General features: G+C 44.5%; 1 protein-coding gene across 1 annotated transcript in view; it reads left to right on the top strand.

Annotated features, from left to right (window-relative positions):
* The window catches only part of DHTKD1 (dehydrogenase E1 and transketolase domain containing 1), a 36,939-nt gene extending 19,933 nt beyond the window's left edge, over positions 1 to 17,006 (top strand). Inside the window, exons 7-17 of the mRNA XM_069458893.1 lie at positions 159 to 357; positions 2,708 to 3,020; positions 4,221 to 4,305; positions 5,153 to 5,292; positions 7,087 to 7,237; positions 8,128 to 8,234; positions 10,467 to 10,631; positions 12,493 to 12,575; positions 12,920 to 13,089; positions 14,533 to 14,618; positions 15,433 to 17,006. Of these exons, the coding sequence (XP_069314994.1) occupies positions 159 to 357; positions 2,708 to 3,020; positions 4,221 to 4,305; positions 5,153 to 5,292; positions 7,087 to 7,237; positions 8,128 to 8,234; positions 10,467 to 10,631; positions 12,493 to 12,575; positions 12,920 to 13,089; positions 14,533 to 14,618; positions 15,433 to 15,534 (1,601 nt within the window). The 3' untranslated portion in view covers positions 15,535 to 17,006. The remainder of the gene's footprint in view (positions 1 to 158; positions 358 to 2,707; positions 3,021 to 4,220; positions 4,306 to 5,152; positions 5,293 to 7,086; positions 7,238 to 8,127; positions 8,235 to 10,466; positions 10,632 to 12,492; positions 12,576 to 12,919; positions 13,090 to 14,532; positions 14,619 to 15,432) is intronic.
* Positions 17,007 to 22,406: the final 5,400 nt, after the last annotated feature.

Raw genomic sequence — 22,406 nt, forward strand, 5'->3', positions numbered from 1 at the left:
AGTAAGTCATAGAGCTGGAACTTGCCGGCTGGACTCCAAAGCTTGGGTTCTTATCGACCACACCGATCTCCCTGCGAGGACTGGGCAGCAAGACTTGGGGAGGGCCAGTATCATTCTGGGTTAACTGTCCTGCTTCACCGTGGTCTTCCCTACTTCAGGCAAGCTCGTGGGCTGTGCCATCATCCATGTGAATGGAGACAGCCCAGAGGAAGTGGTCCGTGCAACACGACTGGCTTTCGAATACCAGCGCCGATTCCGGAAGGATGTGATTGTTGATTTGTTCTGCTACAGGCAGTGGGGCCACAATGAGCTGGACGAGCCTTTCTTCACCAACCCGCTCATGTACAAAATCATCAGGTACAATTGCAAACCTTACTTTGACATACCCGCTCTACCCCGGAGTGCCCAGATTATTAATTTTAATGGACACTCCCAGGTAGGACGACCAACTTCCCCGGTTTCCCTAGGACGTGAAACTTTCAGTGCTAAAACTGGGACAGCCCTGGGCAAACTGGGATGGTCACCCCATGGGTCCCAGGAGAGGACCCCATATTCTTCACACTCTACATATTTCCTCGTTGCACAGAGAAAGGGCAACCTGACAACTCAGCAGATGGGAAGGCTGCAGAGGAGGACTTGGGCAGAGCCTTGCCCAAAGTTTTTTAGTGTGGTGTTGGCAGGATCAGAAATAGAACCTCTGTGATTCACTTCCACAAACCACAGATGTAACCTGCTTTTTGCCTGTGCTAGAGGTAACACAAGGGATTTTAACAAATGTTCAGAATTACACTGTCCAGGCCGGGCGCGGTGGCTCACGCCTGTAATCCTAGCACTCTGGGAGGCCGAGGCGGGTGGATCGCTCGAGGTCAGGAGTTCGAGACCAGCCTGAGCAAGAGCGAGACCCCGTCTCTACTAAAAATAGAAAGAAATTATATGGACAACTAAAAATATATATATAGAAAAATTAGCCAGGCATAGTGGCGCATGCCTGTAGTCCCAGCTACTCGGGAGGCTGAGGCAGGAGGATCGCTTGAGCCCAGGAGTTTGAGGTTGCTGTGAGCTAGGCTGACGCCACGGCACTCACTCTAGCCTGGGCAACAAAGTGAGACTCTGTCTCAAAAAAAAAAAAAAAAAAAAAAAGAATTACACTGTCCAGTGTGGAAGCCACTAGCTATAAGTGGCTGTTGAGCACTTGAAATGCGGCTGGTCCTGACGGATGTGCTGTAAGGGTGATGAGCACACCGGATTTCCAAAACTTAGTGTGTAAAATATAAACACACATACGAGATATCCCAGTAATTTTTATATTGATTAGGTAGGTATTGAAATGACAATATTTTTGATGTATTGACATAATCAAATATATTATTGAAATTAATTCCACCTGTTTCCTTTTATTTTTTTTTATTTTTTGAGACAGAGTCTCACTCTGTTGCCCCTGGTAGAGTGCAGTGGCATCATCACAGCTCACAGCAACCTGAAACTCCTGGGCTCAAGCGATCCTCCTGCCTCAGCCTCCTGAGTAGCTGGGACTACAGGCACCACCATGACAGCCGGTTAAGTTTTCTATTTTTAGTAGAGATGGGGTCTTGTTCTTGCTCAGGTTGATCTCAAACTCCTGACCTCAAGCGATCTGCCTGCCTCGGCCTCCCAGAGTGCTAGGATTACAGGCGTGAGCCACTATGCCCAGTTCTTTTTACCTTTTCTAATGTGACTGCCAAAAATGTTTTAATTACACATGTGTATTACATTTCATTTTTGTTGGACAGTGCTGATTCAGAAGATTAATGTGACAGAGTGGGAACACATTACTTTGCAATTTCTTTTCTAGATACTAGAAGGTAAAATAGATGCCGCCCTTTATTTTCTCAGAGATATAAACTAAAGCAGAGGAATAACCTTCAGGACATTTTACAGGCTGCCCTACGAAGAAGTAATTTGTGTTTTCTGCTTAGCTCTGAATTTAGCAGCTGAATGAGTAAACGAGGCTCAGGGCCTCATTAAAAAAAAAAAATCTATCCTGCTCACCTCTCACTTTTGTCAGGATTAAATATGATAATATAGGGGAACAGGCTTTACAGTTTAAAGTATTATGCGAATGTAGAGTGGTACTAGTGTTGTTGTAATACCCAAGTACTGGCTGTTGTAGTTCAAGGATGGTTAGAGCAACCTGAACCTGATGCCAACAACCTTGGGTTCCATCTTTTCTGAAATGAAGAAGGTGCTGATTGGGTAGACAGTGTGGGTCAGTCTCGGAAATAACTGTCACGATTTCCCAATTCATAGGAAAATGCTACTAACTATTTCCACCTGGATGTAGACAACTGCTTATAAATATAAATGTGTTTTCCCTTGCTTGCCTGGAAGAGGCTGTTACTCGTGAGTGCCTTTATTAATTTATTTAATCCATTGTTATTTTTATTTATTCATTTTTAATGCCTATCACTTCAAAAAATGTTTCTTTTGTTTTATTAACTTATTGAGGTACCAGTCACATAATGTAAAATCGACTATTTTAAAATGCACAATTCAGCAGCATTTATTACATTCACAATGTTGTGCAACCACCGTCTCTACCTAGTTCCAAAACATTTCCAGAATGCCTTTTTATGGTGATGACACTCCATAATCTCTTTGACAATGACTGTCTCTTGGATTTTTACAGATCAGATTGATTTTTTTTTTTTTCCCCATCTTGCCTGGACAGAGCCCGAAAGAGCATCCCAGACACATACGCAGAGCACCTTATTGCCAGCGGACTCATGGCCCAGGAGGAGGTGTCTGAAATAAAATCCTCCTACTACGCCAAGTTAAATGACCACTTAACCAACGTGGCCCACTACAGCCCCCCTGCCACCAACCTGCAGGCCCACTGGCGGGGCCTGGCTCAGCCGGAAGCGCGAGTCACCACCTGGAACACCGGTGTGCCCCTCGACCTCCTGCGGTTTATTGGGGCAAAGTCTGTGGCGGTGCCGGAGGAGCTCCAGGTGCACAGTCACCTCCTAAAGATGTATGTTCAGGTGGGGACCGCTGACATCACCTGTTACTGCGTTTCCTCCTTGCTCGACGAAGGAACCCATGTTGGTCTGGTCTTTTTGGTTGGCTGATTTATTTGACACATATTTATTGTGTCTCATTAGGTTCTAGGGACTGAGCCTAGTGTTGTTTGGTACTGAGAGTCCATTAATAGTCAATCAGATTTTCTCAAATTTTATTTCTCCTCCATGTATTTATATATGTTTAATACATTACACGTACACGGAATACATGCACGTTATTAAAAATACAGAAATACAGGAAAGTCTGTTTGGATTTTTCCAACCAGTGAGCAGAAAACACTTTAATTCTTTCAGGCGGCTTAAATAAAAGAAACAAAATGCAACACACATACCCCAAAAGTAACCGCGTAGACCCTTAAACATGCTAAAGTTTTACATATTGTTTTATGTTGGATATACGATGACAAACCATGCTGGCTTGCCTAGGTCTTAGGGGTTTTCTAGAACATGAGACTTTTAGTGCTAACACCAGGAGAGCGAAGAGTTAAAGGTCTTTGTCTTCCTTAAGCTTGGATGAAGGAACTTGGTCTTCTGCATTTTATTTTTATTTATTTTTTAATTTTACTTATTGAATGATAGAGTCTCACTCTGTTGCCCTGGCTAGAGTGCAGTGGTGTCATCATAGCTCACTGGAGCCTCAAACTCCTGGGCTCAACACATCTTTCTGCCTCAGCCTCTAGAGTAGCTCGCTCTTGCTCAGGCTGGTCTTGAACTCCTTAGCTCAAACAATCCTCCTGCCTCGGCCTCCCAGAGTGCCAGGATTACAGGTATAAGCCACCCTGCCCAGCCCCCTTGGCATTATTTTAAAATGCTAAGTTTGTTTTTAAGTTTTTGCAATAGGTATAGAGACTATTATACAACAAGCTACGTACTGATCACCCAGCCTAAGAAATAGGATGTTATAAATCCCGTTCCCACATACACTCCCTAATTCCGTCTCCTCAAGCCTCCGTGGAGGTATCCACTAACCTGAAGTGCGTGTTGGTTTTGCCTGTTTTAAAACTGTCTGTAATTGCCATCATACTCCAATGTAGCTGTCTGTGCTCTTCATTTTTATTCAACATTATGTTTTTGATACTTATGTTTGTTGCATTAAATTTTTTCAATTCAGTGTGATAGGGACTCTCAAAGTTTCTTTTTTCCTTCCCCTAAATTTTACAGTCTAGGGTGGAGAAAATGATGGAGGGGACAAAGTTGGACTGGGCCACAGCCGAAGCTCTTGCCTTGGGCTCCTTACTTGCTCAAGGTGAGAACTTTCTATCTAGCTGCGCAGCGGGCGGAGAATGCTTTAAATGATGTTTGCTACCTGTGACCTCTGCGGTTTTTTGAATTACAACTACCTCCTGGCGTTTGCATTGGCTAGAGAGGTTCTGGAACATGTTAAATTAGCTTTTCTTACCTGACAGTATTACTTAATCACAGTACAAGTCATGTTGACAACCTTCATCAGGGTATAGACTATAGGACACTTATACCTGGCAAGGAAAGGGCTCAGTTCTGGATGTACTGGAGAGAGATTTTTCTTTTCTTTTCTTTTGAGACAGAGTCTCACTCTGTTGCCCAGGCTAAAGTGAGTGCCGTGACGTCAGCCTAGCTCACAGCAACCTCAAACTCCTGGGCTCAAGTGATCCTTCTGTCTCAGCCTCCCGAGTAGCTGGGACTACAGGCATGCACCACCATGCCCCGCTAATTTTTTCTCTATATATTTTTAGCTGTCCATATAATTTCTTTCTATTTTTAGTAGAGATGGGGTCTTGCTCTTGCTCAGGCTGGTCTCGAACTCCTGAGCTCAAACGATCCGCCCACCTCGGCCTCCCAGAGTGCTAGGATTACAGGCGTGAGCCACTGCGCCCGGCCGAGAGAGATTTTTCTCTAAAAATTGTAGGGCAAGTGATGACTCTCCAGTCTTACACTATCTCACCTTGACTATAGACTTCTGAATCTAGGACAGTGTATTTTAATAAGGAGACTATGTTATCCTAAGGAGAATTCTCAGGATTAATGTGATGTATAAGAATTCAGAGTCATAATGTCTTATTATTAGGTTATTCATGGGAATCTGGATTTTTTTTTTTCTTTCTTGCTTGCTCAAGGTTTTAATGTCCGTCTGAGTGGCCAAGATGTTGGCCGTGGAACTTTTAGCCAAAGGCATGCAATGCTGGTTTGCCAGGAGACCGATGACACCTACCTTCCTCTGAACCACATGGACCCTGATCAGAAGGGGTTTCTAGAGGTAGGATGTTACAGCAGCGATCGGAAAACCCAGGTGCTGATGGTGACGGCTCCAGGATTCTTAAAACAACTAGAAACAGATGTCGGCAACTTTTGGTTTGATACTTTTTGAAATAAAAGGGTGCTGAGCGGGCAGACGATGTAGGTCTGTAAATCTGGAATGGAAGTAACAGACTCGAGAGTAGCCTGGAGCTTTCTGACTCTGGCGACTTGTGTGTAACCGTGTAAATGTCAAATGGATGCGCATTTTGTCAGGTCAAAGTGGACGTGATAATCTGCAAATTGCTGTGATTCGTTAAAATTAGTCAAAGATGTGGATAACAGGCCAACATTTCTTGCCTACTTAAAAAAAACAAAAAACAAAAAACCCACTTGCTTCCTTCAGGTTCCCTTGTTCCCGAAGCTGAGCGGCTTGATGCGTAGGCACGCACAGCCGTGCATCCCGGGTGCCGGTCTCTGTGCTCCTCTCTTTAGTGTCTTCAGGGCCAGGGCCTTTTCCTTTCTGTCTCTCAGCAGTTACTGTAGAGCCTCGGACATGATGTTTATGAAAATAACTTACTCTTGAAGGTAAGCTGACAGGCACATCATCTTCCTGCTCTGGCCATCTGCTGGAGAATATGATCTTGAGTTCACTGATGACCCGATAGGAGATTCCCTTGACAAAGGTCAGATTCCAGGGAAGTTATTTAACGGACATGGAGCTCATCTTTCCTTTCAGTGAGTCTAACATCCTCCTCTGGATCCAGTCAGAGGGATGAACCAGATCTATGAAAATGTTTACTATTCCCCCTACCTCAAAGGATGCTTTCACGAAATTGCGATTTGAGACTTACTATCAGTTTTGAATGCTGCTATTTTAAAAGCCCCGATTAAATGCCTTGTGCCTGTTATGAGGACGCTGTCCAAGATTCCACTTATCTAACACCATGTCCTTTATACAAAGGCCCTGGGAGAAGCTCCTGCCTGATCCTGGTGTTGAGAGGAGCGGCAGCCTCCTGAGCAGCGGTTTGCTTTCATTGTCTGCACTGAACTGTGTCACTGACCAGCCTTCCCTTGTCAGTGATGGCTTTTAGGAGGGGGAGGGGCGGAGGCTGAGGCCGCCTCCATGATAAGTGAGGCTGTGTCTTTCCCCAAACTGTTCTATGTCTCTATCTTTGTCTTCTTTCCCTCCACTTAAAATGTACACTATAATGTTGTACATTATATACATTTGTAACTTACTTTTTGCATGCTTTTTTGAATGAATAAAAACATTGAAAGATTCAAGAAAATAAGGTATTTATAAAATAAGTGTACACAAAGTACAATAGGCACAAAGGAGAAGGCGCAGCTATATCCGCCTGGGGAAGGCAGGGAGTGCTTGGGAGAAGCCCAATCCGAGCTTGGACTTGAAGGATGTTAGGGGTTGTGTAGTCTGATAAATGTGGGGTGAACATGCTAGGTGGACGGTGGACTCAGGGTACATGTAAAAGCTGTGAAGTGAGAGAACCCAACATGCTCAGGGAACTACAAATAGCTTCACTGGACTGGAGTTTAAGCAACCAGGGTGTGCAGATCACATGGCGAGAGAGGAAGCGGGGGGCGGGGGGGGGGGCAGGTGCTGGAAGGACTCTTTTTAAGCAACCAGCTCTCATGGGAACTAACAGAGCAAGAACTCACTCACCCCACCACCCACCTCCAGGGAGCACCCCTCCTCCCTTGGAGAGCTTTGTACAGATGTTGATGCTCTGCCTTTGCTGGCTCGGGTCAGATGTCCCCTTGCATGACAGCGTTTGGTCCTCTTCCTTGGGATTAGGTCAGCAACAGCCCCCTGTCGGAAGAGGCCGTGCTGGGATTTGAATACGGAATGAGCATTGAAAGCCCAAAGCTGCTGCCCCTCTGGGAGGCTCAGTTTGGTGATTTCTTCAATGGCGCCCAGATCATCTTTGACACGTTCATCTCTGGAGGTTGGTGTTCGCACGTGGGTGAGTAATGGACGCACGGCCCCAGCCTCACGGGGACACAGGAATGAAAAAGGGCCACTGCTGCTTATGATGCTCCTGTGTGCCGTGGCCCCTCCAGGCAGTTGGGGGTCACCCTGTTATCCACCGAGGCTGGCAGCTGTCAGTGTAACGAGCTCCTGGGAAGAGCATCTCAGTGCTTGTGAGCAGGAGGGTGGGTGCCTCTCAGCGACTATGGCCCAGAGTCAGTGGGGCGCCTTGAAAACCTGTCCCCCTTGATCCAGGCACGTTCAAGTGTTACAAAGCAGTACCTGCTTCCTGTAAAAACTTGGAATCTATAAAGTCAAAGTCAAAGTCTCTCCCCAGACTCTCAATCCCATTTTCTGGAGGTGCCCACTATTAGGTTTTGAATATATATGCCTCAAATCTTTCCTGTAGTTGTGATTTTCTGTAACATTTTAGTTGTGAGGAAGTGAAGTCCCAGAGGAGACTGGACTTTTGACATGTCCAGAGACGTTCTAGAGCATCCACTGCCCTCTGTTCGAGGACAGTGGCCCGTCTCGTCGGCTGGGCTATGAGGAAGGTGGGAGCTGCCCATTCTTCTCAGAGCTGTGCCTGCCATGAAATCAGAGCGGCACGTGCTGGCCAGGAAGCCGGGCATTCACCTTTGAGTTTGTCTTCCACTTGCTGAAGCCCAGGACATGTGCCATTGTAGGTTTTCACCCAGCCGAATGGATATTTCCCCCTAAGTATGGTGTAAGAGTGCTAGAAAGTACATGTAGGGAAAACGGTTTTGGGGGGCCGGCAGCAGACGGACGTTGGTTTCACCATCCGACCCACATCAACTGTTTTGTTCCTGCCTCAGAGTTCTCACTCCCCACATCCTGCTTTTCCAGGGGAGGCCAAGTGGCTCCTACAGAGTGGCATCGTCATTCTCCTCCCACACGGCTACGACGGGGCGGGACCGGACCACTCGTCTTGTCGCATAGAGCGTTTCTTGCAGGTATGTTGAATGCCTTCTAGAGTCCGAGAAACACTGTCCTGCTTCCCAGGCAATAGCTTCGTGCCCACCTTAAACTGTCAGGCGTTGGAGGGCTTGAATGAGACAGATTCGATGCAATGTCAGCATTCCTCGGAAACATGATGCTTTGGGTTCCTGCGTGGACAGGCTCTTTGGTTCTCATACCAGGCTGCGCATCATAATCCCCGAGGGAACTTTATTTTTTATTTATTTTTGTTTTGTTTTGTTTTTCTGAGGCAGAGTCTCGCTCTGTTGCGTCAGCCTAGCTCACTGCAGCCTCAAACTTTTAGGCTCAAGTGATCCTCCTCCCTCAGCCTCCTGAGTGAGTAGCTGGCACTATAGGCACACACCACCATGCCTGGCTTATTTTTTCTATTTTTAGTAGACGGGGTCTCACTCTTGCTCTGGATGGTCTTGAACTCCTGAGCTCAAGTGATCCTCCCGCCTCAGCCTCCCAGAGTGCTAGGATTACAGGCGTGAACCACCGTACCCGGCCTGTATTTTACTTTAAAAAACTATATTTTTCAAGTAACGGTAGTATTTTTATTAAATGATTCGTGGTCATCAAAGCATTGTAAATATCCTCCCAGACACAGCCATTGTTATCATTTGGAAAGAATCATTACAAATGTCTCTTAATATTATTCCCTTATAGTTTATCATGAAAACTTTCAAATGTACAGAAAAGTTCAAAAAAATTTGCAGTGAACGTTCATTTACTGACCCCATAGAATCCACTATTAATATTTTGTTATATTTGTTTTATCACATATCTATTCACCTACCATTCCTTTATCCAGCAATCCATCCTATTTTTTGATCCATTTCAAAGTAAATGGAGATACCAGTACACATCACCCTAAGTATAATACTTCAACATGCATTTCATTAATGATTTTGGCATACAGGCAGATAAAATATATAAATAGATGATAGATTAGTAGGTAGATAGAACAATAGATATATCGATAGTTATATTGGTAAATATGACACAAAAGTTAATTTATAAAAATGAGATTATGGGGGCTGGGTGAGGTGGCTCACGCCTGTAATCCCACCACTTTGGGAGGCCTAGGTGGGAGGATCGCTTGAGGCCAAGAATTTGAGACCAGCCTGGGCAACATAGTGAGACCCTATCTCTACAAAAAATAAAAAAAATTAGGCAGGTGTGGTGGAACGTGCCTGTAGTCCCAGCTACTTGGGAAGCCAAGGCAGGAGCATCTCTTGAGCCCAGGAGTTTGAGGTTGCTGTGAGCTATGATGACACCACTGCACTCCAGCCTGGGCGACAGAGTGAGACCCTGTCTCAAAAAAAAAAAAAAAAAGTCTGATATATGAAATTTCAAGATATACAGAGATGAATTAGGGGTTGGAGCAGCAGTTGGGTATGGGCTGCAGTTTTTGGAGCCTGAGGCTGGCAGTGGGAGGGAGAACTTCTGGGCTGAGGGGTCTTCTTGCCAAATCCTGCTCTCTCTCTTGTGAGATTCGGTAATTAATCCCGTCCAAGGGCCCACTCCCCTCGGTCAGGGTGTGTGTCACTCCCAGGGGCTTCTGTTGGTGCCCTGAGGTGTGTAGGGGCTTCTACTCTAGGAGATTTTGCCTGTGGTTTTCACCAGGGGTCCCTGTTCACCCTTCCTCTCCGAGTTGGGGGCATGAGTAAGAATTGTCAGGATTCTGTCAACTCATTTTCCCTCCGTTGCTTCTGGAGGAGGATTAGGAGCCATGCCTCAGCTTTCTGTTCGACTGGGACCTTCTGAGATTTTGCTTCTTTCTTTTTTAAATCCTAACCGCTAGACTCCGTGGGACTGAGATTTAGTTTCCTTGCTCTCAATTTTTCAGCCTTGTTTGTTAGCTGCTTTCGATTTTGTTTTTGTCTTAAAACACATACACATACAAACTATAATTTTTTTTTATTTCATTAGGAGAGTGAGATTCTGACAGTGCCTCCTCCCACCATCTTAACCCCACGAGAATGAGAATCTGTATTTTTAGGAGTCCCTTTCCAGATCATTCTTGCAGTCAGCTGTGTTAGGTGACACAGATGGGTCAATGGCGAACCCCTTTGGTTAACCCTTCACAGTTCATGAATTTGCCTTCTGGTATTTTTCTATGATGGAGAGAAATGTCTTTTACTCTTTGAGGACACTCGAGTTTCCCTTTGGCTGGCCCGTTGTCATTGTGACTGAGCTAGACGATCTTCCCGTTTCCCTCCCAGACGTGTGACAGCAGAGAGGAGGGGGTGGACGGAGACACCGTGAACATGTTCGTGGTTCACCCCACGACTCCTGCGCAGTATTTCCACTTGCTCAGGAGACAGATGGTCCGGAACTTCAGGAAGCCCCTCATTGTCGCTTCTCCGAAGATGTTACTCAGGCTCCCCGTAAGTGGAAAGACCTGGCTCGTCAGCCTTTCTCCGCCTGTCATTCTCTGCACTCCGTTTTTCTCTGCTTTCTATCTCTAATTGTATTTCTAAATTTCAGAAACATCTTTAGAGTTTTAATTGACTTTGCCGCTTCCATTTTTTCTTTAACCTTTTAATACTACCTGGAAATGTAGGTATCTTTTTGTTGCCATTGGAACCAAAGACAGGGATAGCAGATATTATCACACCGGTATCCCAGCCTGAGCAGAAATAACATTTTAGAAAAAGTTTTAAGGTCCAAATAGTCTAAATGCTACTATGTTGGTAGTAGCAAGTTGGGGAATTTAAAATATTTTCATGAAAAGAAATGGTATTATTTATGATCATTTATTAAGATTTTTTCCATTAAATGATCTGTCACAGTAGGTTCCTGTTTCAATAAACATAAATATTGTAACAATACAGCTTATTGCTACAGTTTGTACTAAGGGTACATTTCCTCTTCATTTACTTAAGTTTTAAGTGCACAATGTATTTTCAAATCACAAAAATACGCTAGTTCAGATTCATATGAGAGTTTTAATTAGGACTCGCATTAAAAAATTTAATGTATTTGGCTGCAACTGCTGAGATGAAGTAAGACACTTAGAATTTGGCTGTTCAAGAATATCTTGTGCTGCTCCCAGAGGTTTCAGAGTCTACCTTCGGGACTGAGGGGCGCTGAAGAAAGATGCAGGTGATTTTGCTGCCACCTGTTGTTGTTTTCAGCCGTTCCTAGCATTTGGAGGGGTGTAGGGAAGGACCCATTCTCAGGGCCAGCACTTTCATGGCCCTGGAGTCAGCGAGCACCTCCTTAGACTTGTATTGGAGCCTTACTCGACTCATCCTATCCTGGCCGTAGTCAATATCCAGGACTTCCCATGGTCTGGGCAGTGGCAGTGGTCCCTTTGTGGTGGTCTCCCGATTCCCTCTCATGCAATGTCCTGTGAACAACCTTAAGCATTTGGAGGTGGCCTCATGAGTCTTTGCAACAAGTATTTATTTAAATTGAGCTAGTTAATCAAATTTCTTTTCTTTTTCTTTTTTTTTTTTTTTTGAGACAGAGTCTCACTTTGTTGCCCAGGCTAGAGTGAGTGCTGTGGCGTCAGCCTAGCTCACAGCAACCTCAAGCTCCTGGGCTCAAGCGATCCTCCTGCCTCAGCCTCCCAAGTAGCTGGGACTACAGGCATGCGCCACTACGCCCGGCTAATTTTTCTATATATATATTTTTAGTTGTCCATATAATTTCTTTCTATTTTTAGTAGAGACGGGGTCTCGCTCTTGCTCAGGCTGGTCTCGAACTCCTGACCTTGAACGATCCACCCGCCTTGGCCTCCCAGAGTGCTAGGATTACAGGCGTGAGCCACCGCGCCCGGCCTCGAATTTCTTTTCATCATAGAAATAAACCCGTATCGTTCCTAGTTGTACTGACTGAATGGGTTTCACTTACAAATGATAGTAAAAAAAAGTATGAAACAGAAATAATGGCACTAGCTTAGCTGTTTTGATATATAGTATAAATTCTATAAAATGTTTCTAATTCCAAGAAATTGAAGCCTATTTTTTATTGACAATAAAGTTGTGTCATCAAACTGAAATTTTATGATTCTTAAAGTTTTGTGGCACTGGACAGAAGGCAATCTTATGTAACCTAAGAAACATAATTTCACTCTGAAGCATACAGAACTGTATTTTTTGGAGAGACGCTGTGTTTATTAGCACACATGTTTATGTGCAGTGTGAGGCTAGAATTTTGCCACTCGTTTGGTGAAGACCCCTTAGCAGTGGAAGCCTCAGCTCTTCCCACTGTTGCTAGATGTGCGGCCCCTTCTCCCTCTAGGCAGCTGTGTCAGCGCTTCAGGAAATGGCACCGGGAACGACATTCAAGCCGGTCATCGGCGATTCATCTGTGGATCCAAAAAAGTAACGTGATGTGAATCTTCTGCCCTCACACTCTGTGGTAGACATTTAATCAGTGGGAAAATTAGTTCACGTTCAGGAATCCAAAGTGACCGAAATCTTTCTCCGGACAGAAGTCCTTTAAGTCGGTGGCGCGGGAGTTAGGGGGTGCACGGAAGAGTGAATGTCAGAGGCGTGTGTCGCTAAAGAAGGGTCGCCAGGGCATAGCGTGTGACCGAACCCAGCCCCAGAGCCCCCCACTGCTTCCTTAGCGAGGCATTTCAAGCTGATCGTCTCCTCTTTCTTCTGACACAATTCTTCCTTTAATGATTTCTCCCCTACTCCACTGCCCGCGTTCTCCCCGACAGTGTTAAGACCCTCGTGTTCTGCTCTGGCAAACATTTCTACGCCCTGGCAAAGCAGAGGGAATCTCTGGGGGCCAAGAAGCACGACTTTGCCATCATCCGAATAGAGGAACTCTGCCCTTTCCCACTGGATTCTTTACAGCAAGAGATGAGCAAGTACAAACACATTAAAGGTAAGGCCTTGTCCTTGTTAGGGTCCTCTGGTTTCCAGACACCCGAAACCCACTCAGACTCTTTCAGATGAAAAGACCTGGTGGGGCCACGGGAGTTACTAAAAAATTAAATCTCTTGGAAACCGAGGGTACGAAAAAAAGTACAACTAGAGCCAGTGTCGCCACAGCCTCTCTTGGTGTCCCCAGTCTGATATTCTTTCATCTAAAACCACTGATGTCTTGAGAGTTTGGGGGGTTTTAATGCTATACCATTGTTTATGAGAAATACAGTATAATTCTAAAAGACAAGCCTTTCAACAAATGCGGCTGGAGGCTAGAATACTGGATGTCTATATGCACCTTATATAGAAATTAACTCAAAATTGGTCGTAAACCTGAATGTAAAATGTAAAACTATAAGACTTCTAGGCCGGGCGCGGTGGCTCACGCCTGTAATCCTAGCACTCTGGGAGGCCGAGGCGGGTGGATCACTCAAAGTCAGGAGTTCGAGACCAGCCTGAGCAAGAGCGAGACCCCGTCTCTACTAAAAATAGAAAAAAATTATATGGACAACTAAAAATATATATATAGAAAAATTAGCCGGGCATAGTGGCGCATGCCTGTAGTCCCAGCTACTCGGGAGGCTGAGGCAGGAGGATCGCTTGAGCCCAGGAGTTTGAGGTTGCTGTGAGCTAGGCTGACGCCACGGCACTCACTCTAGCCTGGGCAACAAAGTGAGACTCTGTCTCAAAAAAAAAAAAAAAAAAAAAAAAAAAAAACTTCTAGAAGAAAATAGGAGAAAAATCTTTGTGACCCTAGGCAAAGAGTTCTTAGATATGACACCAAAAGCACATTCCATAAAAGAAAAGGTGGACTTTATCAAAATGAAAAAATCTTTCACATCATGAAAGGCATCATAAAGAAAATAAAAAAGCCACAAACTGGGAGAAAATATTTGCAAACACATATCTGACAAAGGACTATCTAGAATATTTAAAGGACTCTCAAAACTCAACAGCAAGGCTGGGCATGGTGGCACGAATGTAGTCCCAGCTACTCGAGAGGCTGAGGCGAGAGGATCGCTTGAGCCCAGGAGTCTAAGGCTACAATCACACCACCGCACTCCAGCCGGGGCTACAGAGCGAGACCCTGCCTCTAAAAAACAAAACAACAAACTGATGACATCAACATGCTGGTGAGGATGCAGAGCAACTGGAAGGAACTCTCAACACAAAACCCATTTTATAATAAAGTGTTGAATATCTCAGAGAACTTACTGATTACTGTACTGAAAGTGAAAAACAAAATGGTTGTATGGGTACTCAAAGTATGGTTTCTACTGAACGAGTATTGCTTCCACACCACCGAAAAGTCAAAAAATTGTAGGGTGAACCACCAGAGATTGGGGACAGTCTGTATATATTTATTGAATATATAAACCGAAATGAATGTCTTCTTCTATAGATATTATTTGGAGTCAGGAGGAACCTCAGAACATGGGTCCATGGTCTTTTGTTTCTCCAAGGTTTGAAAAGCAACTGGCCTGCAAGGTAACAGCTCTTTCTCTCTTGTGGTGTTTGTGTGTGTGTGCGCGCGTGTGTTTATGGAGCTGTGTATATGTACATATCAATATCACATTTAAAAAAAGGGTTTATACTCAAAACAAGTAAAAGCTGGCTGGGCAAGGTGGCTTACGCCTGTAATCCCAGCATTTTGAGAGGGTGAGGAGGGAGGATTGCTGGAGATCAGGAGTTCAAGACCAGCCTGAGCAAGGGCGAGATCCTGTCTCTATAAAAAATAAAATAAAATAATTACCTGGGTGTAGTGGTATGTGCCTATAGTCTAAACTACTCGGGAGGCTGAGGCAGGCATATTGCTTGAGCCCAGAAGTTTGAGGTTACAGTGAGCTACGATCATACCATAGCACTCAAACTTGGGTGACAGACTGAGAACCTCTAAACAAAAAAAAAAAAAAAAGGGAAAATCAATGAGAAGCGCAGTTGCACTTGTGTTTGTCTTCCTGTTCTGCTTTGATTAAAACACAGTTCACTTATTTGATACTAGTTTGCTAGGCTCAAATCATTTTTACATGTAAATAGTTCTAATTAAGTAAACTCTATAGCTAAAACCAACTGATAGTTACTTATGAATAGGACAAATTCAAGAACTTGTCTCACCTTATCATGCCTGGAATTTAGTTAGTTGTTAGCAGTGATGTAGATTTCCCTCCAACCTATTCCGTGTAACTTCTTTTTCCAGAGAGGATTTATGGTTAAGCTAAGAGAAGCGCATGCCCCTTCTTGATCAAACTAAGCTCTGATCTAGTCAAAATGTCATTTTGTTTCTTCTCTGCTGCAATGACAGCTCCGCCTCGTGAGCCGTCCCCCTTTGCCGGTACCTGCAGTGGGAATTGGCACAGTTCACCTGCAGCAGCATGAAGATGTCCTCACCAAGACCTTTGCTTGATGACAACTTTTGGAGAAATAACTACTTCCTTTTAAGAAAACTATTATAAAAGGAAAGGCCCGCTTCCTCTATTCCCTTCCTTGCCATTGGGTGACATGAAGAGACTGGCTGCTTCTAAGATATAGGGTGAATGCGAAGAATTTAATCTGGATTAGTTGAAATAATCAGGGGAATAGGTTATAAATACATGAATGCAACCAGTAAATTTGTACTTGAAATCTTGGTAGTGTTATGGTTCGATGAAATCTGAGTGAGTTGGAGAACTAGGTCATTATCTAGATGATTTCAGACTCTAACTAACCATATGTGACCAGGAAAAGTTCTTTAGCCTGAATTTACAGCTACATGTAGATGACCTCAACGCTGCCTCTTGATTGGTTTGATGCATGTCACTTTCATTAATTTTTCCCTTCTTTCAAAGTCCTGTGATTAATAATATTTTATCCCATGTCATCTCTGGTGCTGCTTTCCAGACACTGTACAAAATGTTTCACCAAACACTAGCAAAACTAGATTATGATTATTCCTGATTTGTGTTCTTCAAAGTAGTAGTTTTACCCTGAAATCTAGGTGCTATTAAATACAAATCTCTGGGTGTACAATCTTCTAGAACTGTATTTAGCTGTAATGAAATTGATTTGTGATCTATTTTGCCATAGTATCTCTCTCTCTCTCTTTTCCAAATTGTTCTTGCAGTGTGATATCTTAACTGTGTTTAACCCATTTGGGTGTCTGATATGGGGATTTCAGCCTCTGGTTAATCAATCTTGCCTCTACAAGATTGTCCTTGTCCCTGCTACAGTATGATGTTTGTTTACAGTAATTAAAGAGCACTTTAACAGAAGGTCCTTCCCAATGCCAGGTGCTTGGGGATTTCTTAGAGGTCACCAACCAACTTCCTCAGTCTGAAATTAAACCCAGTACTGGAAGCATCACTAAACAGCTAACTATGCAGCCCCACTGTACTCAGTGCTGCGGAACGGAGCCTCTACCATCTACCTTTCTCGTGCCATTAAACCACTTCTCCCAGAAGTGCCGGGGGAGTGAACTGGAACAAGCCCACGCCCTCTCCAGTTGTACCAGCAACTGATCCAGTCCTTCAGAATCCCTGTTCATATGGGTTGTTCTGGTCACAGCAGATTTATGACTCACATCTTAAATGTGTGCTTCAGTGTATTGATTTAACATTTCCGTACCACTCACATCCCTTTTCTTCCTATATACCTCAATGCGTCCTTCCTGTGTCGAACCGTATAAATCATGTAACTTAGCACCACTCATGTAAATCAGGACAATTACAAAGGTCTATTTAATGAGAAAAGTTATCAATGTTGTATATTTAACTAGAAAAAAATAAAAGCACACTATTATTTTTTTCCTCAGGTCTCTTGGTTTCTTGAATCAAAAGTCTAAGCACAAAATGAGACAGAAGAATAGGTCTTTTTTTTTTTTTAAGTTTAGATCTCCCCAAATTTCTCTCTACATTTACACCCCACAAGTCTATGATTTCTTGTTACATATTCTCCAATGTGAACCATGAAATGTGTCTTCCGTTATCTTAACTCTCTTATTCTCAATCACTACTGCAACTTGTCAGCATTTTTAATTACCTTGCAGGAAGGGACCATTTGAAGAATTCCAAGTCAAATACTCATTACTTTATTTTACTTTATCCTCTTAAAAATTTAGCAATGTGATGTGTATCCCGTTTATATCTATTATCTATATGCATTTATGCCAATTTCATGTTCAATAAAGAACAGAACTACAATTGGGTATCAATGAGTGGAAATATTAGCAGCTATGGAAAAATTTTAATTTTGTCTAAAAGGACACATTATCTTTAGTAAAATAAAATTGTCCTTGTAAGAACTATTTTGCTCAGTTTTCCATATACATGTTATTTGGGAAAAATATTCTGACGTGCATACTTTTTTAGTCTGACTGTATTACCTTTGAAGCTTTATTGCTTTTAAAAATTCCTTGACTGACAATAGAAACAGTAACCCTTTTTCAAAATTGAGGAAATACGGAAGGCATTCACAGATTAAGACTTTTGCATCTTGAGTTTCCAAAAGCTTCACCGACATTTTTCTTGGATGTACCTGAGTATTTGGTTTTCATCTTCAGCTTCTCATAGGGTCCAGGCTTAAACTATCATATTTGGGGGAAATTTGGACAAAATATTTAAATCTGCAATATTTATTACACACTGTTATACAAATAAACAACTCCTAAATTTTACTGTATAGAAATAGTAATCCTTTGTCATGTTTTACTTACATCTGATACAGCAAAGTCTAAAGCAGACTCATTTCCTCACTGCTGATTGCAAAATCAGTTAATTTTAGGAAACTTTGATCAAACTTGTATTACTTTAGTGTTGTTTCCCTGTATCTTCTCTGACGCATATGGAGAACCAGCCATAGTTGAACCCAAACAAGAAATGTCCCTTTGAAAGAGTGGAATGGTATTTCATCAACCAATATTTTACTGGACACCTCCCTCTTCCATATATGGCACTGTCGTGGACCTCAGAAATATACAGAAGTAAAAGATGAAATAAGCTGCCCTCTGTCCTCAATGGTGTAAACAATCTATTTGAGAAGACAAAGCATTTTACAGGTACAGAAATGTTCTTGTTTATGCTAAAACAACGTGAAAGGTCAAGGTATGGTGATATTCCTGATAGCTGTTAGGTGGCATATTGTGATTAGACAAGGAAAAGTCCCGCATCGCAGTAGTAGAATGGTCGAAGAGTAATTCACAAAAGTTATCCAGAGTGTCAAAGCTCATTCCCAGGCCATTACTGAGATACGGCACTATCCCAGAAATGGGCAGTACAGAGAGACATAAATTTTTTTTTCATATTATTTATCTGAGATTCTAATTTTATTAGAATGTTTTCAAACAATGTTAGGTTGAAACATATGAGAGACGATCATAATTTATAGATCTGTTTCATTTATATATTAGAATATGGTTATCTGTTTAAACAATTATTAACTCTAAAAAAACTTGACTTATTGTGTCTATTCCTGCAGATTTAAGAACCTCTTAAAAATGAGAAAAAGATGTTAAATGAATATGAAAATGGAGAATTTAGTTTTCACGGAGGTTTAAAAATCAGTTTGAAACAGATGTTCAGAAGAATCATCTAAAACATAAGGTTATTACCTTTATTACCAGTTTGGGAACCCACCAAATTGCTTAATTTTTGGAAATATAAATATGTCAATGCTTTCAGCAGTGAAATAAAGATTTCTATTGAATTGTATGGACTTGATACTAATGAAAAAGGTGGTTTTTTAACGTATTATTTGCCTAAAAAGGGGCATACTGCTGATTCTTTTATGTGTTGAGCCCTGGCCAATGAGCTAACACCAAGCTACAGCATTGCATGACCACAAACCACTGGTACCAAAACTGCCGAGGAGCCTGCAGCAGGGAAGAAGTCCCAGCACCCTGGATGCTCGGGCTCCCCCTCTCCGGCCTGGGAAGATCATGCTCCCCCACGCTCTCTCCCCTCCTCCTGGCCACCCCCGCCAGGCTCAAGGCTCCCATTACCTGCTCAGCTCGTCGCTGTCATCCAAGACGTTTTTCCTGAGTAAGAAGATCCACTTCATTTTCTCTGCTTTCCCCGCTGCTGGCAGCTCTGTGGCCCTTCCCAAGATCTCTGTCCCAGACGTGGTGCCAGGGCTGTGAGTGGACGCTGTCACCATTCTCGCCCGGAGCCGGGCCCATCCTCCGCTGGCGGCGCAGGAGCCGTAGGGCGACTCCTCGGTGCTCTCGAAGCCAAAGTCTTTATGGTAGAGGCCGTGGGGCTTCGGAGACGCCTGGGCTTCCCCTGGCTTGTTACATCTGCTGGATCCCAACGCTAGTAAGACAACAGGGTCTGACCAAAGCCTCCGACGAGGGCACATCGGTTTCCCGCCTGTCGGACCAGTAACGGCGGCCAGGCAACTCCGGTGAACACAGTGCGGGGCGGGGCGGCCAGAACTCGGCGTCCTGCTGCGCATGCGCGAAGGCCCAGGGACCCTACTGGAAGAAACTCTACGCACGCCTGACGCTGGTGGGGCTCTCCAGGCTGCCTCAGTGGTACCCAGTGCGCCGCCTGCCCCGCCTGCCCGGCCCGCCTGACAGTCCCACCTGAGCCGCGCGGAGCGGACCACTAGCGCTAAGCACCTCGGGGACGGACATCCGGAACGGGGCCCGAGCGCCTCGCGGACGGACACGTGGGAAAGCGCCGAGCGCCCGCGGACGGACTCCTGAGACGGCGCCGAGCGCCTCGCGGACGGACACGCGGGGTCCGACAGAGCATCCGGCGGATGGACACCTGGGATGGGGCTGAGCATCCCGCGAACACCTGGGATCTGTGCCGCCACTCCCATCGGCGGACTGCCAGCCTTGGCCTCCACCTGCATCTGACCCACGGATCTGCGCTGCCCGGGGCTCGGGCGGCTGGGAGGGTTGGCGCCACCGGGAGCATGGAGAGGTAAATGCCGAGAACGACTCCTTGAACACCCTCCTGCAGGCTCTGCAGGTGCTGCCAATATGAGAAGGCAAGGATGAAGAAAAATACATTGATGTGGTGATTAATGATGCCATGTGAATGTAATTTAAAAATCCTTAAAAAGCATTAATATACACTACATAAATATTATATAGATTGAAAAACACAGCTAAACAAGATTAGATCATCCACGATCCAACCACAGTAGCATTATGGAGAGCTATGATTTTGTAAGGTACTCTGAAATATTAGGTGTATCAACTTTATAGTTGGTTAGATTCTGAGAGAAGTGAAGGATTTCACTTATGTCCAATAGAAAAGCAAACTGGGCCGGGCGCGGTGGCTCACGCCTGTAATCCTAGCACTCTGGGAGGCCCAGGTGGGCGGATCGTTTGAGCTCAGGAGTTCGAGACCCGCCTGAGAAAGAGCGAGACCCCATCTCTACTAAAAATAGAAATTATATGGACAGCTAAAAATATATATAGAAAAAATTAGCCGGGCATGGTGGTGCATGCCTGTAGTCCCAGCTACTCGGGAGGCTGAGGCAGGAGGATCGCTTGAGCTCAGGAGTTTGAGGTTGCTGTGAGCTAGGCTGACGCCACGGCACTCACTGTAGCCTGGGCAACAGAGTGAGACTCTGTCTCAAAAAAAAAAAAAAAGAAAGAAAGAAAGAAAAGCAAACTATTTATAATGTATTGCAGATTATTACTTTTGGATTATAAAATTCTAAAGTATAAAAACCGTTTTTTCCCTGCATCAACAGTGTCATTGACATGTATTGTGTGCTCAATATTTGAATGAGTGAATAAACAGTTGAATAGATGGTGATTTCTTTAGAAAAATGGATAGTTTATTGAAAGTAGGCTTCCAAAATTGCCTAGGTACAAAATCTTTTTATTTTAATAAAGAGTACTTGCAATTTTCAGAAATAATTATAGCCAGAAATGGAATGATTACATGGATTCATCAGCTATCATATCACGTCATGGGCCCAGCCCAGGCCCACTGGGGCAGCACACAGGCCCTGGGAGGGTGTGGTTGGGCAGGGGGAGAGCAGCACATTTGCATGCAGGGCCCCTCTCTCTCCTCTGGAGCTGGAGGGTGGATAAGAGAGACCTGCAGCCTACCTGCCTCAGCAGAGCCCTGGGGTGTCTGCACCAGGGCCTGGGCTCCACTCCTCCACATCCTCCTCCTCTTTCACTGCACAGGTCAGGATGGTCCTCAGCATCCTGACCCCCAGCTCACTGACACCACCTCCCCAACTCCCGCCAAGACTCTCCTTCCCTCTTGTCCCTCCTCCAGGATGTAACGGGTGTCTGTGTTTGCAGGCTCCCTCTCCCAGCCTGTGCTGACTTCGCTGCCCTCTCCATCTGCCTTCACAGGAGCCTCGGCCAAGTTCACCTGCGCCGTGAGCAGCGGGCACAGCGGCCGCACCATTGCGTGGCGGCAGCAGCAGCCAGGGAAGGCCCCTCGGTGTATGATGTGTGTTAGCGGTGATGGAAGCCAATGGCAAGGGGGACAGGATCTCCAATCGCTTCTCGGGCTCCAGCTCTGGGGCTGAGCACTACTTACCCATCTCCAGCATCCAGTCTGAGGACAAATAGACTGTATCTGTGCTGTGTCTCATAGCACTGGTGTGTCACCTGGGTGAAGCACAGTGATTGAGATGCAGGGGGAAATGAGACAAAGAGTTTTCTACTCTGCTCCAATGCTGCCACATGACTCCAGGACAGTGTCTGGTTCACAATCCTCAAAAATGCCGGTTTTTTTTTTTTTTTTTAATTTTGCAAAGAAAAGCCAGAAGCATTCTGATTCCTGTGAAGAATTCCCTGGGCACCAGGTTGCTAGGTCAAGCTTCTATAGGACACACAGGTCTGAAGTAATGACCATGTCACCCCCTGCTGGTATTTACTTGTCACTGCAAGAGGGATTAAAAGACACTTTCCGGATTCAAACACTGGGACTCCAGACATACGCCTCACTCCTGTCTCACGAGGTTCATTTTAATGACCATCCTAGAAGGTAAATCTACTTGTGACTTAAGAATTTTTGGTATTCTATCAACATACTAGAAAGCTCACTCTAGACAAATAGAGCTACAACTAATGAAAATTTGTACATAATGGGAGGGAAGGTTTTAAACCCTTTGGTTGCCCCCAAAATGTTCTCAGGTGTCAGGTGTCCAGGTTTTGTGAGTGTGGGACAAGGAGGAGGAATTGTCCCCACCACAGCGCTGATGGCAACTGACATACAGTAATCTACTAAAGAGGGAGGAAAAATAATGACCCTGAGGTCAGTCACCCTGACAGCCCTGAGTCTCAAAGTCTATTTGACTGAACGTGATGTTTTTCAAAACAGG

Source organism: Eulemur rufifrons, chromosome 25 (genome assembly GCF_041146395.1).
Source record: "Eulemur rufifrons isolate Redbay chromosome 25, OSU_ERuf_1, whole genome shotgun sequence".
NCBI lineage: Eukaryota > Metazoa > Chordata > Mammalia > Primates > Lemuridae > Eulemur > Eulemur rufifrons.